Source organism: Papio anubis, chromosome 6, assembly GCF_008728515.1.
Source record: "Papio anubis isolate 15944 chromosome 6, Panubis1.0, whole genome shotgun sequence".
NCBI classification, from domain to species: Eukaryota; Metazoa; Chordata; class Mammalia; order Primates; family Cercopithecidae; genus Papio; species Papio anubis.
Window position 1 is genome coordinate 109,374,419 of NC_044981.1, and position 23,932 is coordinate 109,398,350.

Consider the following 23,932-nt stretch of genomic DNA (forward strand, 5'->3'; position numbering starts at 1 on the left):
AAACATATGTGGTTTCCTGACCAGCCTCTATCCCAGAGTTACCATGGCTACTGGTAAGTTTTCATCTTCTTTGCAACCATTTTAACAGTTTTTCTTAAGAACCAATTGTTCTCCTTACAATAGAAGACTGTCTTCCAAAACAGACCCTGCGCATATCCATGATGACAGATCAGTAGATAAACTCTATAATTGGCAGCAGGTAATGTTTTGTCTCACCCCACTATCCATACTCCCCTGTAAACAGACGAACAATCCACCCCCATAGAGAGGGGGCACATTTTCTTAAGTTCTGAAATGTCCCAAGTGTTTTTCCTCCCTTTTCAAAGTCACTATTTAAAAAATCTCTAATGGGATTGTAAATGCTTCTTTTAATATATTTGGCCAAGGGTATTGGCACTTTTCTTCCATAAAGTATTTAAGGTTTGATCAGGACCCCCACTGTGTATGCGTTTAGTTCTCTTTGTGGCTTTTATTGCTTAAAACGTAGAAATGTTAGTTTTAAATGTTACATATATAAAAGTCGGTGAGGGGGGAGTGTCTCTTCTTGGAGAGATATGGGCTGAAAAGGAAAAAAAAAAAGACCTGTAATCCCAGCACTTTGGGAGGCTGAAGTGGGCGGATCATAAGGGCAGGAGTTCAAGACCAGCCTGACTAACAGGGTGAAACCCCGTCTCTACTAAAAAGACAAAAATTAGCTGGACGTGGTGGCGGGCGCCTGTAATCCCAGCTACTCAGGAAGCTGAGGCTGGAGAACGCTTGAACCCGGGAGGTGGAGCTTGCAGTGAGCCGAGATCGTGCCATTGCACTCCAGCCTGGGCGACAGAGCGAGACTCCGTCTTAAAGAAAGAAAAAAAGTGTCTCTGTGGGACCCTCAAAACTGTTGATCTGGCATGTTCCTTTTAGGGCTGTCCTCAAACATATATAACATATATACGTTGATCTAGAGCAAATATTTCCAGTGAATTATTACCTTAAAAAAAAACACACACTACTTGGAGCAGAACCAAGTAGGACAGACATTAGTCAGTAGCAATACAGTCAAACTGTTAGTATCAATCCCTTGTCTATTTTCTCCATTTCTCTTTAACTTAAAATGATATTTTCAGCAGTTCTTGATAACTGAAACCTTGCAACCCATTTTTTAAGACCAGTAGTAAAGGACAGTTAATAAAAAGAACAACTTGTCTGTTGCTGAAGTTCAATCTCTTTCCACAGGGGAAGACTGTGGCCAATATTAGATCAAGAGCTTCACAAACAGTGAACAGTTAAACATTTACTGAATGTCTGTTATAAGTAGTTTTAGTCCAAATATGTGCCCATATTTTACCATCTGTAGCAATGAAAGATGTAAACTCAACCTAATATTTTATAATGATGGCTCTAATATGGTAGCATTTGGGATGTTTGTAAATATCACAGAAACAGATAGAAGAGCCAGAATTCATGTTCAGAAACTCGTGATTCATGCCTGTGGACTCCAGATTTGTCACTCTACAGCAAAGGCACAACGGAGAACAAATTTCTCAAAGATGTTTAATGAAGTGAAGGATACCTGCATCTTGTGTACTGCCTTCTGTGGGACACTGTGTGGAAATGTAATAAAAATAAACTCAAGGAGTTTGTTGTTTAAGCAGAGAATGAGAGCTCTTTTGCTAGTTGTGTTATAGTGCTTTAATATGTCTCTGCACACACACACACAAGCTCAATCAAGCTTGGCAGACTGAGTGTCAATTTCCTATTTTAAAAAGAGCTGAATAGAATTTACCAAAAAAATTGTACATTTTAGATATACAGGAAGTTTTATAGAATATTGTCAGCAGTGTATCCACATCACACACAGCAGTGTACCCCTCATCCACTTTTCCCATCATTACTGGAAATAATCGAATTCCAGAGAAGAACTCTTTCTTACTCATTAGTGAATCTCCTCTAAAATACTTCTCTGGCCTATTTGTATAGCGACATGGAGGACTGAGGTTTCCTAGGCTATCTAAAGCCACAAACACAGTCACAGCACTCACATGCAGATACCTCCAAAATTAGGCACTCTCTCTGAATTCCTCCCCAAAACTACACTACGCTGAAGGCTCTGCTGTCTCTAACCCTGGAACTGCTGCCTCCCGCAGGGGTCTAAGGGTCTGTGCAGCGGTTCCCAGGGACCATCCACTCTAGTTTCTGCTCCCCAGAATCCTTTGGGCTACATTACCTTTCCCTCCATGGTTCTATACCAATAAACCTGCCCCTGTCCCTAGAAATGGGGAGAGGCAAACTCACTGTATTTCGCTATGAAATCCTATGTTTCCTGTGTCCTTTTCCTGACTACAGAATCCTTTTCAATTCCTACTGGGTTCTCTTTTTTCCAGTAAGTCTGCTCTCTCAGGTCAGTTTTCCTATCTAGCCTCACTTTCTGTTGTCAGAAATTATTCCCTTTGCTCCATTCGCTCCATCCTCATGCTTGCACTTGAGAATGAAAGAATGAATTAAGGAGACATTGTCTTGGTTTCTCCTATCGGACTTTCCAGATTGAGAATAACTGCTTGTTGGGCACCTCTTCCTAAACACTTTCTTTCCACACCAATGATGTTTAGTGACCCTTCTTTGCATTCACATAGTAAGTGGTCTATGACCTCAGGGTCTCTCAGCAGCCATGGTTCATTGTAGGCACTCAGAAATACAGGGTTGTTGAACGGAGTAGGCTCCCAATTCCAACTATACCACCTAGTTAGTGTTCAGTTTTGGGCCAACCTCCCAGATGGGTCTGCACCTCACTTTGCTCTTCTGTAAAATGGGAATAATAGTATTAATGGTAAAAGAATGGTGCCCAGCACATAACGGGCACTAGAAAATCATCATTTCCATTGCCTCTTATTTTGAGTAAGTGAAAGAAGGAACAAATGAGAGATGTCTGAACTTCTTGTGCTCTCTGCCAGGCTCTTAAGCTCCTCGGCTTCTAGACAGATGGATCAGTTGGCTAATGTAGGAGCCTAAATTTTCCCAAGCCACTGACCCCCTACCCTGCTTCTTAGTATCTCCCATGACCTCACCTGTTATTTCTAGTCTACACCTAGAATTTTGGATGTTCTGCCCTAAAGCACTGCTACGCTTTAGGGAGCAATTGTCATTGGACAATTCTTATTTTTATTCTTGTTCTGGGCAACTAAAACCTTCGGCATTATCCTCTGTCCTCTATGATGCTGTAATATTCCCAAACCTATGCCACACAGACACAGGCTCCTCCCACCCAATGCTCACCTGTTCCAAATGCTTAGTTACTGGTCTGTCCCTTTCAAGACATTGGAGATTGGTTTACTGGGGTGAAAGGGCAAAAACAAAGTCAAATATAAATCCAGTAGCTTGATTTTAGCAATTGAAGGAATGATATTATCAGTAACAATAACTTGGTCTGTAAGGAAGGATGATGTAAATTTAGGAAAATCTGTATTAGATTCTGACACATTGTATCTTCTTAGCTCTCAATCGGGGAAAATTAATGGAAAACAGACTATGAATAGAATTAACCAAAAATAAAAATGACATTTTGTTTAAAGAGTAAGAGTAAGGTAATTATGTGTGTGTGTGTGTGTGTGTGTGTAAAAGCATTTAATCATATATCTCAGAAATATTAAGTAATTCAGATTATGTAAGGATGAAGTCAGAATATTTAACAATATCCACTTTTGAGAGTCTGATTTACTTTATAATTTTATTTAAAAATTATTCTCTTCCCTTTGACATGGATTTGCCCATCATTTAAAAATGGTATTGCTGTTTTATACCTTAAATATTCTCACATAGTTGAATATAGGATCTCTTGTGAAATGTTTCTCCGGAAAAATTTATTCTTTTCTTCAACTGATTGAGTTTCCCTTGACAAAATTAAAATGTTCTGCTACATTACAGCCTCACTGTTAGGAATGAAGAAAGAGGGGAAAATGCGGGAAGACCCACACACACCACAAAAATGGAGAGTATCCAGGTCCTAGAGGAATGGTGAGTGTGAGAACCACATAGCTATTGTTTCTTGTATTTACATGCCATTTACATCCACTGTGTGCCTAAGTATTACCCCTTGCTTCATGGTACTCTTCAAAATGATTTTGGGAAGTGAATGCAAATTCAGTCTGGAAGATCTTATTTTGTCATTGCAGTTGCTTTTCAGCAATTTTTCTATTAGCTATGTTAAGTTATTGGCTAAAACATGGTCTGAATTTACTTTTCTCTTTAAAAAAAAATAAATAGTGTCATATGAATTAGCATCCAAAATTGTCCTAATTCATTACTTCTCATTTCTGAGAATTTAAGTTTTTCTCTTTATAAAAGAAGTGTCTAAACACAGACACAAATGATATGGAATGTCCAAGTGAGTGAGGAGGGGCACCCAGCTGGCTCCTGGTTCCTTTTCCAGCAGAGCAGACTCTCCCCATGTGTTTCCTCCCAAATGAGGCACCTATGAACTAAAATCAAAATATAAATAGTCCAGTCATATAATTATAAGTGCTTTCTTTTTCTGCTTTTTATGAGAAGGTTTTAATAACGATGCTTCATGGTAATTTTTAAGCTCTTTAAAATTAAAAATTGTTTTAAGTGAATGAGGAAGTGCAGACATTATGGAATAGTAACAATCTATTTGAAATACCTGGTTAAAAAGTTAAATATATGTATATATAAATGTATATAAAGGTATATATATGAATATATAGAAAGGTAAATATATATATGAATATATATAAGATATAGATATGAATATATATTAAGATAAATATATATATATATATATGAATATACTTCTTTGGCCAAATGTCTTTTAGGTTGGAGAATTATTAAATAGATCATTGAATAGGAAAGAAAGATCAGAATCATTTTAACCATAAGACTCTCCAAGCTTCTCTCTTCTACTTCTTTAATGTGTAAGCAAGTGGATTAATTACTGGTGGTTTCTGCAGTCACCTAGTCACTAAAAAATCTGTATATCATTTTAAATTCTCCAGTGTCGATGTCATTATAGAAACACTCTGCTTCCAACTGTGATAGCTCCATTCATGACTAACAATTTGTACATAGAAAAACTTTTCATAGAAAAAAATCTTTTTTCTAGAGACAGGATCTCACTTTGTTGCCTAACCAGGAGTGCAATGGGATGATCATGGTCACTGTAACCTCAAGCTCCTGACTCAAGTGATTCTCCTGCCTCAACTCCCAAGTAACTGGTACTACGGGCACATGCCACCACACCCAGCTAATTTTAATTTTTTTTTTTTTTTGCAGAGACAGGATCTTGCTATGTTTCCCAGGCTGTCCTCAAACTCCTGGCCTCAAGAGATCCTCCCACCTCAGCCTCCCAAAGCACTAGGATTATGGGCATGAACCGCCATGCCCAGCAGAAAAATTATTAAAGTTTAGGAAAATATGTGACAAGTGCACATAGTGTTTTCTTATTTTAAATCAAGTGACAAATGAAAAAAATGGCCACCAGAGATGAGAAAAAAAACCTGTATCTTATGGCTGGAAAATTGAAATCCTGAATAGAGGCAAAGAAAAAATTCATTTTGTCCTTAGTCACTTACTGACTGTTTCTATCAACTTTCAACATATTGATAAAGTCTGAACATTTCCAAGCTTCATTAGGAATGTGTGACTGCATGCATATTATGTATAGCCCCCTTGCTGTTTGAATGCTTGGCTCCCTACATGCCTCTTATGCCTGTGTGAATTTTTGTCAAAACCCAGAAATAACTGACCTAGTCCTGGCAGATACGTATTTGCCAGATCAGGCTGGACTGAGTGGCAAAGTACTGACCACTAGATGGCAGCAAATTGATAGAATTTCAATCTGCTCTTCTTACCTGGTCTAACATTTACCGGTCACAAAGCTCCCTTTGATCATGGCCCTGTTCTGTTTCTGCAGCCAAAACCCCACTGCAGAGGAAGTCTTGTCCTGGTCTCAAAATTTTGACAAGATGATGAAGGCCCCAGCAGGAAGAAACCTTTTCAGAGAGTTCCTCCGAACAGAATACAGCGAGGAGAACCTACTTTTCTGGCTTGCCTGTGAAGACTTAAAGAAGGAGCAGAACAAAAAAGTAATCGAAGAAAAGGCTAGGATGATATATGAAGATTACATTTCTATACTCTCACCAAAAGAGGTAAAAATCTGGAAAACATTGAGTTGGGCTTCCTAAGACCAAGGATAACCTTCAAGGGATGGCTGTCCACATTGTGTAGGGCATGGGGTGTGGAGACGGTAGAAGACTTCACTGGGTAGATAATCCAGCTTCTAGTGAGATAATTTCCCTGAGCACATGGGTGAAGGCTAGGTTTCCCTACTATGCTTTAACTGTTTATCTCGAGCTGACTTGTGTGGTAGTTCACTTGCTTTTCAGAACTAACACTAAGGAGCCTGCTTAAACACAATTTGCTGTGACAAACGAAAATGGAAAGAGAGAATGTATTTTAGGGTGGTATTTCCCAAAGCATGACCCCTAGATCATGTGAATAAGAATCCCCTGGGGCATTTGTTTAAAAAACAAATTCTTAAGGCCTAACCAGAACTTCTGACTCTGCATTTTTGGAAATAGGGCTCAGAAATCTGCACTTTTAACAAGTTTTCCACATACATACTGGTTGGAAAACCTCTGGTATAGGGATTCAAAAAAAAAAAAATCTGACATGTTTGATGATGTTTATGATTGAATCTTTACAGAAATGAAAAATGAGCCTTGATGACCACTAATATTCTTAGATGGGAAATGGAAATTATTTTACTCATTCTAGATTATCTGTTATTGAAAGTGCCAGCATCTTTCCCATTGCCAGAATGTACGTAATCAATAAGCAATACTTCTAGCAACCAAAGAGCACTTTTCCATTGACTTTTTAAAACTTAATGTGTTCTTGAGAATTGTTCCAGCTAACAGAGTTATAAGCGTTTGGTGAAGGAGTGGTTGATAGTGTGTCCAGGTCCTTGGAGCCCTGAGTGATGGAGCTCCAGAGGGATGGAAAGCACTTAGAGAACACAGAGGTTCCTAGAATGTCTTCTCTTTTCCATACCAGCCTCTTTTTGTCTTTTTTGTTTCTCCTAAATAACTGTGATTTTTACCTTTGCATTTAAATGGCATGCCCCTCTCTTGTGCACCTGAACATTTATGGGCTGCAGTCATCTGTTCCTCCTCCAATACTTGGTGTGGTTCCAGGCTGCCTTGCACTCCTTGCTTTGAGATCTGTAAAAGGAATTAGTGTCTGTTTTATTAATCTCTAAGTTTGGAATGCTACATAAACTATTTCACTTCTAATAAGATTTAGAGTACCTAAATTATTTAGTTTTTTTAAATTAGTTAGGTTACAATGCCATTGGTATTCCACAGTGCTCCAGGACTATTGTCTCTACAAAATGAGAAACCCTCTAGAATTAGATATACAAAGGATTGATTTATTTTTTTATTTCCTACATGAACCTGAAAAATATATTCATAAAAACAAGGTGGGGAGAATTTAATAAATGTAATACAATGTAACATCAGTAATAAATGTGTAGCCTCAACACATTTGTTACTGATGTCACATGGTATTTCTAACCCTGGTATAATTCTGCATCCTAAAACTATATTCTTCAGGCTTCTGGCCTGCCTCGAATTTTAGCATCTAAACAACTCTATTTGTGTTTTATCAGAATAATAATTTTTTGCTAACTTTTATTATTTTAAAGATATTGCATATAGCAAATAAACCAGATGATCCAAATGTGCCCAAATATGTGCTGCTTTTGCCTTTAATTATACAAAATGAGAGTCCTTGGGAAGATTATCTAGCCAATCTCTGTCCCCAAAGTATGTAAGATGTGACATCTTAAAGTGATAGTTGTCTGGATTACTTCATCCACTCCTTTGTGCTATATCTGTATCATCTTAAAATGATGACTGTTCCATTCTTTTTCAGTGTTAGGAGAAAAAATATTCTCCATACTATGTATATATAATTCCCTTATTTTTACAATTTCTGTTATTTAATGTTTAGTTTTTTATGTAAAACATTTTCTTATTATCCACACAGCCCCTGATTTTCTGATGTCACTGATGGATGGAGCTTTGTAAAATACTTAATTTTTTCTCTTTGAGTCATGTTTAGAGTTACAGTAGTGATTATTGAAACATAAACTAGTACATTTCCATTGTTTTTGCTAAAGTAATAGAGGTTTGTTTTCATCTTTTTTTTTTTTTTTTTTTTTTTTTGAGACAGAGTCTCACTGTGTCACCCAGGCTGTAGTGCAGTGATGCAATCTCAGCTCACTACAGCCTCCACCTCCTGAGTTCAAGCGAATATCCTGCCTCAGCCTCCCGAGTAGCTGGGATTACAGGCATCCACCAACGCGCCCAGCTAATTCCTGTATTTTTAGTGGTGACAGGGTTTTACCATGTTGGTCAGGCTGCTCTCAAACTCCTGACCTGCCTGCCTTAGCCTCCCAAAGTGCTGGGATTACAGGTGTGAACCACTGCGCCTGGCCATTTTCACCTAATTTCTTTCTTTTGAACACAAGTTTCACCAGAAAGTCACTAAAATCTCATTTCCTGATCAAGAACGTGACCTTTCCAGAATTACATACACTAATGTTTACTGTCTTAACCATATTTATTCTCTCCTTTATGTTTCCTAATACCCGTATTTTGGCCATTACCCATTCTTTAATATCCTCAAACTATCACAGAGAGAAAGAGACAGAGACAGAGGTGAAATTCAAATTGTTCTAATTTTGCCGACTTGTAATTAACTCTTGATATAGAAATTAATAGACAATTGAAGTGCCATTGTTTAGCCAGCTGATTTCTATCCTGTCAACAGAGTAATTAAATTTGATCCTTGTTTAATGGCAAAAACAAATAAGCAAAAGTAGATATTTTCAGTTATAAAAGATAACTGTTAAAAAGCTATGTTTTAAACCAAGGTATCATGTTCATTGACTCGACTCATTGATATACTCAGCGCATGGCATGCACTTCCTAGTTATTCCAGAGCCCTTTCAATCTATTATATACCTCACTGAACTTCCTGTGCAATAAGTCATCCATTTCTTTTTTTTTTTTTTTTTTTTTTTGAGACTGAGTCTGGCTCTGTCGCCCAGGCTGGAGTGCGGTCGCCGGATCTCAGCTCACTGCAAGCTCCGCCTCCCGGGTTCCCGCCATTCTCCTGCCTCAGCCTCCCGAGTAGCTGGGACCACAGGCGCCCGCCACTTCGCCCGGCTAGTTTTTTTTTGTATTTTTTAGTAGAGACGGGGTTTCACCGTGTTAGCCAGGATGGTCTCGATCTCCTGACCTCGTGATCCGCCCGTCTCGGCCTCCCAAAGTGCTGGGATTACAGGCTTGAGCCACCGCGCCCGGCCTAAGTCATCCATTTCTAATCAGCTACAATACATTACTAACTCTGACATCGAGTTATCACTCTTCAGATTTTGTTTTCTGACATTGGAGAGAGTATATGTCAGATTGAGAGAGCCCTGCTTATACAGAAATTAGCGCATTGGACTAATATTCAGGTGCACAGGATTTTAATCCTGCCTTTGCTACATCCCAGTTGTGTGGCCTGGGATAAATCACTTTACCTCTCTGAGTCTCAACATTCAGTTCATTTGTTTACAAAAATGGCAATAAAAAAAAGCACAGAAACTAATGAACCAAATGCGTAATGGCAACTGTAAGGCTATGAAGCTATTGAAAAGGTCTGTTAGGCCGCTCTGGGCTTTCTACCTCTGAAATTCTATACATGTTTCTATTTATTCAGAGTATTTGTGCTACCACTTCTTCCTCTTCACCTAATGGCATAGCTTGTCCGTCATGGTCCTCCTTACTGCTGTCCCCACACTGAACCTCAGAATCTATTTAAACACAGTACTCAAGGCAGTTAATACCAATCTGAGTTCCTATTTCTCATTTTGGGGCTAAACAATCTGGGCTTTCTACCTCTGAAATTCTATGCATGTTTCTACTTATTCAGAATGTTTTTAAAGAACATGAACATTTGAATCATTATAAAATGGTAATGACTAAAAATTGTGATGATTTTACTATTAAACAGAAAGCCATTTTTCTTCACTAGACTTTCATTTTACCTTAATTTGATTGAATGTTGTGTTCCTCTTTGTTAAATACAGAAAAACAACTACATTTAAAAAATTATTTATATATAGATAACTTTTTCCCTTAATGAAACTATTGAAGTCAATGTGCTAAAATTTACATTACCTTAAGAACATGTTTTATGCATTTGTAGTAATTTGAGCATTATGTTATAAAATAAGAAATATCATCGGGCACAGTGGCTCACGCCTGTAATCCCAGCACTTTGGGAGGCCAAGACGGGTGGATCACGAGGTCAGGCATTCGAGACCAGCCTGGCCAACATAGTGAAACCCCATCTCTACTAAAAATACAAAACATTAGCTGGGCATGGTGGCAGGTGCCTGTAATCTCAGCTACTTGGGAGGCTGAGGCAAGAGAATCACTTGAACCTGGGAGGCGGAGGTTGCAGTGAGCCAAGGTCGTGCCACTGCACTACAGCCTGGGCAAAAGTGCGAGACTCTGTCTCAAAATACATACATATATTTAAAAAAAAAAAAAAAGATATTTGCAATTAGGAGGTGATATAACTTCTGTTCTTGGTATAGTGTACATTTTATGAAGGAAAAGGCCAAACTAAAAAAAAACAAAAAACAAAAAGAAAACCTAGACATTTAAGCATTTGTTTTAAAAAGTAAATTTTTTGAAAGTGATGTCTTCAAGAGCAAAACACATGAAGATAATAAAGAGGCCTTTAAGTCTAATAGTAGACTTGCTCCACGTAGCAGATTTTGGTGGCAGCTTATATTTATTTATTTATTTATTTTATTTTATTTTATTTTATTTTTTTTTTTTTTGAGATGGAGTCTTGCTGTGCTCCCAGGCTGGAGTGCAGTGGCGTGATCTCGGCTCACTGCAAGCTCCGCCTCCCGGGTTCGCGCCATTCTCCCACCTCAGCCTCCCAAGTAGCTGAGACTACAGGCGCCCGCCACCTCGCCCGGCTAGTTTTTTGTATTTTTAGTAGAGACGGGGTTTCACCATGTTAGCCAGGATAGTCTCGATCTCCTGACCTCGTGATCCACCCGCCTCGGCCTCCCAAAGTGCTGGGATTACAGGCTTGAGCCACCGCGCCCGGCCTGCAGCTTATATTTATTATTGAAAAGATGTGTTAGGCCCATCTTGCATTGCTATGAAGAAATACATGAAACTGGGTAATTTATAAAGAAAAGAGGTTTAACTGGCTCACAGTTCTGTCGGCTTCACAGGAAGCATGGTGCTGGCATCAGCTCAGCTTCTAAAGAAGCCTCAGGAAGCTTATAATCATGGTGTAAGATGAAGGGGGAGCAAGCACATCACATGGGCAAAGCAGGAGCAAGGGGTGGGGAGGGGCCACTCACTTTTAAATAAGCAGATCTCGCAAAAATTCACTCACTATCACAGGGACAGCACCAAGAAGATGGTGCTAAACCATTCATGAGAAATCTGCCCCCAGGAACCAGTCATCTCCCACCAGACCCCATCTCCAACACTGGAGATTACATTTCAACCTGTGATTAGGGTGGAAACCAACATCCAAAGTATATCAAAAGACAAACCTAGCAAAATAAATAACTTGAATAAAAAATATATTTAAAGGCTCTTATCAACTGTAAATAACATTAAGCTACTGAAAAAAGAAATAATTATAAATCCTTCAACAAATGTAAGACATTTATCTGAATTGAAGAAAACTATGGTCCAGTTATGTAGAAATCTGCCTAGTGATGGCGTTGTCATTACCGGGACTATAAGCTGGACCTGTCACTTACCGTCTGTGAGCCACTTAGTGGCTCACTTTAGTGCGCTGGAACCTCCACGTCGTAGTGTTATGAATGAAGGCATGGATGGAGAAAGCCTAAAAACCCACGAAATCTGTTACGTTCAAGCTCTGGGGAATGGTAATTGTAATAGTAGTAGGAGTTTGCTTTTTCTGATTTTTCTAAATTCCCAGTTACCATCTGAGAGAAAAGAATAATAGACCTATTTAAACACCAGAATTATCTAAAAAATAATGCTTATGTGATAGACAGGCAGATTCTGTGTGTCCATGTAGATATGTCTTTAAGTGAAATTTTGTGAATTTAGCACATTCAATGATTTAATTCAGTTTTCCTAAACAGAACTCACTTGACTGTATTTTCCTAAATGTATTTTTCATGCACGCATATTATCATTGAAAAAATATTTATTGACTGCTTACTATGAGCCAAGCACTGGGCTAGATATTGGGGATATGATGATAAACAAGAGACACTGGCCAATCCCTTAATGGAGCTTACATTTCAGAAAGACAGATGGGCTGGAGATTGAATTAGATGGAATAGAAGTGGTCAGGAAAGGTCACTCTGAGAGGTAAAATTCAAGTTGATGCAAAAGCCAAACACATTGGGTTTGATCAAGATGATGTCATAATTATGATCAATTATTATTACTTTACATTAGCTTCATTATTGGCACAGTGGTCTTACATGTATTATTACAGTCTGAGTCTCACAGCAATCTTTCAGCCACGAGGACAGATGGTACCACTTTAAAGCAAAAGAAACTGATTCTCAAAGAGGTAAAATGAATGTTTGAGGACATTAGAAATATATCTGGTAGAGATAGAATGCTAGCCCAAGATCTTCTGATTCCAAATGTGGTGCTTTTCCAACTACACCATGCTGATTAGTTCTTCCATTGCCTATTATTTTCTTCCTGATGTTACCGTAGATTTCTATAAACCCAACCGTAGAACTTCACACATGAGGAGAAATAGCAACCTTAACCACAGGCCTGAACCCTCCCCCTAGACGAGCAGGATATACTCTCCTATTATCCAGACACCACCAAGAATATTACATTACAGTTTACCCTGCCAATCATCTTTGTTCTAAGAGATAAATTCAAACAAAATAAAACGTGACTAAATGTACACAAAGCAAAAATTTATTAAAATTGATAGGAGGATCACGTATTCTTTTGATTTATAAAATTTAACATAGGAATACCAAATTTAGTTCAAATTAAAAACAGAAAAGAAAATTTCCAGTGGTAGATGTTATCATTGGTAAAATTTGATATGGACTTATAAAGGGAAAAAATTAATCAGAATTTTACTTGGAAAGGAATTCTAAATAAAGAAACTTCAGTAACAGTAAAAATAAGAGAGATAAATGGAGAAAACACTTGGTTGTGATACATGAAAAACATTGTTCAGGGAATTAAATAATGTTAAGAAGGGTTCTCTATGGAAAAAAAGACTTTCAGTGAAAATTCATCATTCTTGTATATTTATGCCAAAAATGTCCATAGGATCAAATTTTCCCTTGCATCTTGATGACTAGAATTAAAAGGCAGGGTCAAAAGTTGGTGTACTCCCTTTCAGCAATGCTAACCTACCTTCATATCCTCCTTCAATGAATAGGAAATCTAGTAAGATTAACTAGAGTATATGACTCAGTTTAGCCCAGATTTTCCCAAGCCACACTAACAAGATTCCTCTGTCCTCATTCTCCTCGCTTTACCTCCATACTCTTGTTGAACAGTTCACTCTCATGACTATTTGCTTGCAAGTCCCTTGCTTTTCTGCCTCCCTGTCTCCTACTCCCTGTGGGAATGAATGCTTCCAAGTTCACGGAGACCTATTGCAAAGTCACTTGTGTCTTTAAAACTTCAGTTGCTATGTCTCAACATTGCCGGACTTTTCAGTACTGCTAGAACTGCCAGTTAAATGCGGTCAAACCTATCATGCTGTCTTGTGTCCTGTCTCACAATGGTGGTGCTATTGTGCTATAAATTCTGTTATTGCTGGAATGCACTCTTCCCCCCACACCACCTTGGTATGAGTCTATGTGGCCTGAGTTAAGAGGAGACGTGCATTGCCTGAGGATAGCTCTTATCTTGTGCTACTCAACTTTCTCTTCCCTTAGGATGAGTTCTATGCAGGAAATTCCTCAGTCCCTCATGCAATGGAGCCCAGATAAGATGGCTTTAGAAGCCATCCAGACACACCTGAATCCTAGGGTGACTGTGGCCCAGGCCCAACTGGGATCCACCACCAATACCTTGTATTGTAGATGATCCACATTCTGAAGCACAAAGATGCTACAAGATGAAACAATAGATTGTTATCCCCATGGGGCTTATCCTTATTATTTGACCTCGCTACACTTCTTTTGACTGATCGACAGCCTTTTCAGGCAAACAACCTGCTATTAAGGTAAATATTTTATTCTTTAAATAGTAATAACAAATGCATTTTCATTATAGATTACTAAATATTGAACTGTATGACTTTACAATATTTCACTACTGCTTTTAGCTTGCAAAATTAAAAATTAAACAATGAGGACATAAGACATTTAATAGTTTGTTATTTTATTTGTCTTAAGATAATATAAGTCCATCTACTGAGAAGAAAGTTTTACACTACATTTAATGATACTATTATTTAAGAAGTAAATGACCCCCTTTTTTTAAATCACTAATGTAAAGTTTCCTGCTCTGTTGAAACAAAAAGTTCTCAAGTTTGAAAGAAAGCACCATTTCTAAAAACAGAGGTGTTTGGTAAGATTTTACCTTACCATAACATGATGTTTCAGAATAAGATAAATCAGTTTATCTCAGTTTAAACTCCAGTGTCAGCATTTCCCTCTGGCATATAAATGCAAAAATACATTTTTAGATAAAATAAAAACGTTGGAGAAAAATATTCTGTACTTTTAAAAATTACTTTGTACTTGATAGTGACCTCATGTGGTAATAACAGAAAATAAAAATTGAACAATTCATTTCCAGAACATTTTTATTTTTAAAGAATTCCCAACAAAGACAAATGTGTAGTTCAGCCAAGTAATGTTTTTTAGGCTTGCTTCAGCAGGACTGCAGGTTCAGTTACAGACAACCGCAATAAAGCAAATATCACAAAACAAGTCGCACAAATATTTTGGCTTCCCAATGCATATAAAAGATATGCTTGGCCAGGCACGGTGGCTCACGCCTGTAATCCCAGCACTTTGGGAGGCCGAGGGGGACGGATCACAAGGTCAGGAGATCGAGACCGTCCTGGCTAACAAGGAGAAACCTCCTCTCTACTAAAAATACAAAAAATTAGCCGGGCTTAGTGGTGCCTGTGGTCCCAGCTACTCGGGAGACTGAGGCAGGAGAATGGCCTGAACCCGGGAGGCGGAGCTTGCAGAGAGCCGAGATCGCGCCACTGCACTCCAGCCTGGGCGACAGAGCGAGACTCCGCCTCAAAAAAAAAAAAAAAAAAAAAAAAAGATACGCTTATACTATACTGTAGTCATAGTATAAACAATACTTAGCAATAGCATAAAAACAGCATTATGTCTTAAAAATGTGCATACCTTTATTTTAAAATTCCTTATTGATAAAAACTGCTAACAATCATCTGAGCTTTGAGAGAGTCATAATCTTTTTGCTGGTGGAGGAAGGGTCTTGCTTCGACATTGATGGCTGCTGCCTCATGAGGCTGGTATTGTCGAAGGTTGGGGTGGCTGTGGCAATTTATTCAAATAAGACAACAATGAAGTTTGCCACATCGATTGACTTCCTTTCATAGAAGGTATCTCTATAGCATGTAATGCTTTTTGGTAGCATTTTACCCACAAAAGAGCCTCTTTCAAAATAGGAGTCAATCCTCTCAAACGCTGCTGCTGCTTTATCAACTAAGTTTATGTAATCTAAATCCTTTGTTGTCATTTCAACAATGTTCACAGCATCTTCGCCAGAAATAGATTCCATCTCAAGAAACCGCTTTCTTTGCTCATCTATAAGAAGCAAGTCCTCATTCTTTAGAGTTTTATCATGAAATTGGAGCAATCAGTCCTATCCTCAGGCTCCACTTCTAATTCTAGCTCTATCACCATTTCCACCACATCTGCAGTTAGTTCCTCCCCTGAAGTCTTGAACTCCTCAAAATCATCCAGGAGGGTTGGAATCAGCTTTTTCTAAATTCCTGGTAATGTTGATATTTTGACCTCCTTTGATGAATCACAAGTGTTCTTAATGACGGCCGAGCGCAGTGGCTCACGCCTGTAATCCAAGCACTTTGGGAGGCTGAGGCGGGCGGATCACGAGGTCAGGAGATCGAGACCATCCTGGCTAACACGATGAAACCCCGTCTCTACTAAAAAATACGAAAAATTAGCCGGGCGAGGTGGCAGGCGCCTGTAGTCCCAGCTACTCAGGAGGCTGAGGCAGGAGAATGGCGGGAACCCGGGAGGCGGAGCTTGCAGTGAGCTGAGATCGCCGCCACTGCACTCCAGCCTGGGCAACAGAGCGAGACTCCGTCTCAAAAAAAAAAAAAAAAATGTTCTTAATGACTACAATGGTGAATTCTTTCCAGAAGGTTTCTCATTTGCTTTGCTTGGTTCCATCAGAGGTATCAATCACTATGGCAGTGATAGCCTTATGAAATGTATTTCTTTTTTTTTCTTTTTTTTGAGACAGAGTCTGGCTCTGTCACCTAGGCTGGAGTGCAGTGACATGGTCTTGGCCCACTGCAAGCTCCGCGTCCCATCGTGTGCACGCCATTCTCCTACCTCAGCCTCCCAAGTAGCTGGGACTACAGGCACCCGCCACCATGCCCAGCTAATTTTTGGTATTTTTAGTAGATATGGGGTTTCACCATGTTAGCCAGGATGGTCTCAATCTCCTGGCCTCGTGATCCACCCGCCTCAGCCTCCCAAAGTGCTGAGATTACAGGCCTGAGCCACCGCACCTGGCCTCTGAAATGTATTTCTTAAATAATACTTGGAAGTTGAAATTACTTCTTGATCCACGGGCTGCAGAATGGATGTTGTGTTAGGCATGAAAACAATACTAATTTCCTTGTGCATCCTCATCAAAGCTCTTGGATGACGAGAAGCATTGTCAATGAGAGGTAAAACTTTCAAAGGAATCTTTTTTCTTTGAGCAGTAGGGCTTGACAGTGGGCTTAAAACATCCAGCAAGACATGCTTTAAACAGATGTGCTGTCATCTAGCCTTTGTTGTTCCATTTATAGTTCACAGGCAGAGTAGATTTAGCATAATTCTTAAGGGCCCTAGGATTTACAGAATGGTGAATAAGCATTCATTTCAGTTTAAAGTTACCACTTAGTATTAGCCCTTAACAACAGAGTCAGCCTGTCCTTGAATCTTTGAAATCAGGCATTGACTTCTCTCTAGCTCTGAAAGTCCTAGATGGCATCTTCTTCCAATATAAGGCTGTTTTGTCTATATTGAAAGCCTACTATTTAGTGTAGCCACCTCTATCAATTATCTTAGCTAGATCTTCTGAATAAATTACTGCAGCTTCTATGTCAGCCATTTGCTGCTTCACCTTGAAGTTTTATGTTATGCAGATGACTTCTTTCTCTAAACCTCATGAACCAACCTCTATGAGCGTCAAACTTTTCTTACACAGCTTCCTTACCTCTCTCAGTCTTCACAGAATTGAAGAGAGTTAGGACCTTGCTCTGGATTAGGTTTTGGTTTAAGGAAACGTTGTGACTTGTTTGATCTTCTGTCCAGGCCACTCAGACTTTTTAAATTTCAGCAACAGGCTGTTTTGCTTTCTTACTCACATATTCACTGGAGTAGCACTTTTAATTTCCTTTGAGAACATTTCCTTTGCATTCACAACTTGGTTAACTTTCAAAAGAGGCCTAGCTTTTGGCCAGTCTCTGCTTTCGACATGCCTTCCTCACTAAGTTTAACCATTTCTAGCTTTTTATTTAATATGACAGATGTGTGAATCTTCCTTTCACTTAAACACTTAGAGGCCACTGGCGGGTTATTAATTGGCCTAATTTCAATATTGTTTTCTCCGTGGGAAATAGGGAGGCCTGAGGAGAGGGGAAAAGATGTGGGAATGGCAGGTCAGTGGAACAGTCAGTATTCACACCATAGTCATCAATTAAGAATTAACTAAGTCTTATATGGGCATGGTTCATGGCCTCCTAAAACAATTGCAAGAGTAACATCAAAGGTCACCTTAAAATATATAATAATGATGAAAATTGTGAAATATTATGGGAACTACCAAAATGTGACACAGAGACACAAAGTGAGCACATGGTATTGGAAAAATGGTGCCAGTCGACTTGCTTGACACAGGATCACCACAAGCCTTCAATCTGTAGCAAACACAGTATCTGCGAAAAACAATAAAGGGAAGCGCAGCAAAATGAGATGTCCCCATATGAGTTGGTCTGGCTAAACCACAGAAATGTAGTCCGGGTCGCCATCTCCCAACAAATCTAGTAGTCATCCCTGGGGTGTAGCAAATCAACCCAATTCCATGTCGTCTATTGAGCTCAGGAACCTGGGGACACTAGATGGAATGGGAGAGGCTTCAATAAGAGACTGTATTAGTTCCCAGACTTAGTCCAAACCGTGGTGGGAAAAGAAGCCAGAACTAAAAGGCATGTGCAGAATGCTTATGACAACATGTTTAAATATAAATATGGAAGGTTTGTATGTGAATATATCATGAAATAACTGGGGTTCACAGGTCCTATTCCTTGCTAAATAGTGAGGATCGAGGAAAACAATCTGGACTCTGGTTATTTACCACTTGTGGAGTTGTTCTAACATGGTATTTCAGTGCAGAGCTTTAGTTCTGTTCCTCCAACCATGCCTTTATTGCCAAGTATTTTTCCCCATTTCCCTTTCCAACATATTTTACCAGTTCCAAGAGGATTCACATTTAGTGAGGAAGAGGGAAAATCCTAAATCATTGCAGAATTTAATTTCTGTACACTTTTCAAATAACACTGCATTGATTATCTTAATGTTTATTCTGCATTCCTATTCTTATATCTCCTCTCAAAGATTTCACTCCAAGCAATTGATCTGCTTCATCGTTAGTAAGAGGTCTTTGGATGTATAAGAATGTTTGCTAGTCCTTGCCAGGCAGATGTGAGATATGAAGCATACCTGCTCATTGCATGCCCTGCCACACTCTTGGTTTCCTACTTTTGACACAGTAGGACTTGTCGGGATACAAAACTGTGGGGAGTTGGCATTTTATATGCATGTTAATTTTTGCCAGGGAACTCTTTTCTGCCAGTAGATTTTTATCTTCTTATCAATATTGCCAGCCTCCACCAATCACAGAATAGGAGGAGGTGAATTCATATTCTAGCTAGGAAATTTCGGGTACCTCGACCATGATTAGAAATTGTCAAAAACTCCTGAATGAATGCATAGAAACCGTAAAACCAAGTAAGCAAAGACATCTGTAAACTAAATTTCTGGTTTAAAAGACTTAATTTCCTTTTTTTGTTGTTGTTTAGTGCAAATTTTGAAGGAGAAAAGTACATAAGGTTTTGTAGTGTGAAAAGATGAACTCAAGACTTCTGGTAGTTGAATTTGCTCTTTGAAGTTTCTCTAAAATGTCACAAACTTACAGTTACTTAATTGAGGTCTTTTGAAAAACATGTTATTTAATGTATTTGCTCTTTCTTTTTAGGTCAGTCTTGATTCTCGAGTTAGAGAGGTGATCAATAGAAATCTGTTGGATCCTAATCCTCACATGTATGAAGACGCCCAACTTCAGATATATACTTTAATGCACAGAGATTCCTTTCCAAGGTTTTTGAACTCTCAAATTTATAAGTCATTTGTTGAAAGTACTGCTGGCTCTTCTTCTGAATCTTAATGTTCATTTAAAAACAATCATTTTGGAGGGCTGAGATGGGAAATAAAAGTAGTTAAATAACATCAGAAACTGAGTTCCTGGAGAACTACGGTTTAGCATTCCTCAGGCTACTGTGAAAACACAACCATTATGGTCTTTGTCTCCATTTTTATCAAGGTTTTCCATGGTTAAGTTTGGAGAAAATACCACACAAAACAATGAATTGCCAAATCGTTTGTTTTATTCAACACTCATTCTACTTGCAAGCAAAGTGTATTTGTAGTCCTATGAACAGTCTCCTCGTGTATCTCCAGAGACTGCATGTGCAAAGTAAAACTGCTTCATTTGCCACGTAGTTGTTGTAATATTTAATCCAATAGCATAACTTATATCTGTATTTAAGGACTTTTGTGCAATATGGTCTTAAGAAATAATTGCCAAAAAAATCGGCCATGGTTTGCATTTTTTAACATACTCTAAGACAGAAAAAAGCAATTTTTACAATGTAACAATGGTATTCAACATTCTATATACTGTGTTTAGTACACTAATTTTGAAGCCAATATTTCTGTACATGAAAAAGAGCTATTTATCTCTGTTTGTTGGAAAATCCTAATGGGGATTCCTCTGGTTGTTCACTGCCAAAACTGTGGCATTTTCATTACAGGAGAGTTTACTATGCTAAAAGCAAAAAACAAAAAACAAAAAAAAAGAAGAAAAAAAAGCACAAAACAATTTGAAGATATCCTATCTCAATGACAAATCAAAGAGTGATACTGCTTTTAATTGTAATAGAAGAAAATGAATTTATGTATATATCAGATGTCCAATACTGTAATTAATTTATTAAAGACTGGCTCTCCAGTTTTAAAATGGTTGTGTAAAGTTATGTACTTCAGCAAGAAAAAAATAATAATAAGCTTGATAACTTAGTTTTGGAATATAAACAAAAGGACTTAATAAAGGAATGCCTACATGTAGCACTGTAAAACATTTTGATGAATAGCATCTGTCCTGTGGCATATTTTCCTTGAAAGTGAAATCCAGTGAAAAGCTGTTTTTGCCAGGAAAAGTTTTATAAGGGTTATGAAGAAAATAATTCTCTACTTCAGACCTTAACTGTTTTCACAGAATATCTTAAGGATGACATTTTAAAGATGTTTAAACCAAACTATTCGTTTTCATCCATAATTAAAAGGCAGTACAGTGCTCAAATTTTCCAGCTGCCATATTATTTTTTATAAGTACACTAAATCTTTACGACAAAAACACTTGCCTGACATTGTCATGTACTTCTGACCTTCAAGGAAACAATATTCTGTCATGCAGAAAAGTGATAATTAAAATAATCAGTGTCATATTTATATCAAAGTGTTACATTTGAATATTAATATCCCCTGAAGACTATTTTTTTAATATTAAAGTGAATGAATATAATACTGAGTAACCTAAAATGAAAGTTTTAAAAAGATTTATATCCACTGAGAACACTGGCCTTATATTAAGGATGATATTACAGTTACAGGTTTTCTTTGTCATTTTTTTAACTACCTCTCATTTTTTAATTTATTAAGCATATTTTTTAAAAAAATGAGTGTGGGGGTTTCTTTTTAAATTTAGTTTACTTGAAAGGCTGGCATCATAAGTTTCTTTTTCCATAAACTTAAAACATTTCAAAAATAGTTTTTTTAAGCAAGTATGATTTTCTAATTTATATAAAATTCAGGAGACATGAATAAAAGGGCTATTATCTATTCCCTATGCAAATATTTTAACTGTTGCAGTGTTTGACAAAATGGGATTTTTAAAAAATTGCGGAGTAGAAAACAAAATATTCTGTTTACACTGGCGTTGCTGACTATCCTACCATATTCAGCACTTTTAAATACGTTATTTATGGAAATGTAGTTAAAATGCAAGATAGAAAATATTTATAATAATCATTTCTTTTAACAAATGCCTGTGTTTTCTGAAAGTGTTAGTGTGTTGACATATTTTATTCATGTCATTTAAATACTCTTTGAATAATAGTTTTCAGTAATATGTTGAAAAAAGATAGCTATGAAGATGTTTACAAAAGTCATATTTTTTCCTAAAGAGTAAAGAAAAACCTAAAAGAATCATCACTTCTATTGTGAAGTTCTATTGCTCCTAAATTATTTAATTTTTTTTCTTGCTTAGAATTGAGTTTATTATGCTACTATGATATATACACATGTATGGTGTAGTATCATATTTGTTTCTGTGTTTGAGGCACAACAAATTGGTGCACATGACTAGAAAATATGTAATATACTGTGATACACTGCATGCATCCATCTTTTTAAATGTAGCCTTTATATTCTTGTTGTTACTATATATGATGGTGACCTGCTAGTCATAAGTTATCTTTATAAGATACTTTGGACTATTAGATGAATTGTCTGTTTGACAATATCTTTAATATTTTACCAAATGTAAAAGATAAGGGCCCTTATAAAGAGTCCTAATCTCTAACCTGGGCATTTGTAGAACACAGATTTTAAAGTTGGTATATATCCTTTTGAAACCTGATTAGGAAGTTGTGCTAAGAAAGATTCTAGAGCAGATTTACACATCAGATGTTGATAACCATATGCTATGTGAGCATTTCTGTGCTAAACTCATGTTTTTGGGTGAGGGAGGGTTTCTCATTTAAGAGTATGTCTGTATATTTGCAACTCTACTAATTTTCTAAGTATGATATAATTCCTTCGTTTAAGTTACAGAGCTATTATAAATAAACAAAAAAGCCTTCAACTGGTGTCTATGCTACCATTCCAAGAGCACAATATTTGTTTTATTAGAATTTGAGTTTTCCTAGTGAGTAAATTCCTCCCTGGGGAAAAATTAGCACTTTAAAATGGACACTTTGTGTTTTCGATTGTCAAGGTATCTTTGTATACTGTTAGAATTTGCTGATGCACACAGAAAGAGATTAATGCACTTTCTATAGTGCCTAACTTTAGATGTATCTATAAAAGAAAGAAAGTAGAGGATATAGATTATGTATATATAAATAAATTGGAGAGCCAGATTTCTTCAGAGATTGATCTTGTACATTAATCACACCAGTGATGGATGGATGGCACTTCTTTACTCGGGCTGTTATGATGTTATCCAAAGGTAGTATAGATGCTCTGACAGTGTTAGAGTGTGCACATGAACCACAAGAGCAAAACACAACTTTGATACTGAAGTTATTAAATGCAGAACTCAAGACCATAATGTGATCTTTTTTTTTTTTTTTTTGAAATCTTAAAATATGTACATAGAATGACCAGTTCTGATATGTGGTCATAGTGCATGGTGTGTTTATTAGTATCCTTTAATGCTGCCTAGGTTCTGACTTACAGAATGAAATATGTGTTGTTTATTTACCTGATAGTTCAGTTTTGCCAAAGGACTATAGAGATAAGTGAATAATGTTTATTTATTAGGAGCAAAAATACATTTTCATCCCATTAAGCTGATTTAAAATCAGCTGATTTTTACTTTTGAGTTTATCCATTTTTCTATACCTTTAACTTAATTGTACTTTTAAAAATCATATTGTAATTGTGACAAATTATATCTCAAAAAAATACCAATTATTACATGCTTTGGTGTTGAAATGAAAAGAGAAGGAATTTAAAATACAATCAAAAAGTAAAAAAATAAAACATATTGGAAAACCACCTAAAATTTCTTGGCCAGGTACAGTGGCTCAAGCCTGTAATCCTAGCACATCGGGAAGCCAAGGAGGGCGGATCACTTGAGCTCGGGAGTTCGAGACCAGCCTGGCCAACATGGTGAAACCCCGACTCTAGTAAAAATACAAAAATTAGCCGGGCATGGTGGTGGGTGCCCTTAATCCCAGCTACTCGAGAGGCTGAGGCAGGAGAATCGCTTGAACCCAGGAGGCAGAGGTCGCAGTGAGCTGATATCATGCCACTGCACTCCAGCCTTGGTGACAAAGCGAGACTCCATCTCAAAATAATAATAATAATAATAATAATAATAACAACAACAATATTTTTAAGTCTTAAAGAGACAGAAAATGCCTATAGATAGAAGTCTATCAAACATGTATTTTGAATACTTTGATCTTGACACATTGCCAAATTATTTTGAAAGATGGTAAAGATATTTCCAAAAAATATTTTCGCCTATTTACATTGACAGTTTACGACCATAATTTTCTAACTATATTTTTCAAACATGTAGTT

At 37.4% G+C, this 23,932-nt stretch overlaps 1 protein-coding gene across 1 annotated transcript in view; it reads left to right on the forward strand.

Annotated features, from left to right (window-relative positions):
* Positions 1-20,579, forward strand: part of RGS17 (regulator of G protein signaling 17) — a 120,025-nt gene extending 99,446 nt beyond the window's left edge. The window contains exons 3-5 of the mRNA XM_003898023.3: positions 3,901-3,990; positions 5,906-6,140; positions 19,539-20,579. Coding sequence (XP_003898072.1) covers positions 3,901-3,990; positions 5,906-6,140; positions 19,539-19,727 — 514 coding nt within the window. The 3' untranslated portion in view covers positions 19,728-20,579. The remainder of the gene's footprint in view (positions 1-3,900; positions 3,991-5,905; positions 6,141-19,538) is intronic.
* Positions 20,580-23,932: the final 3,353 nt, after the last annotated feature.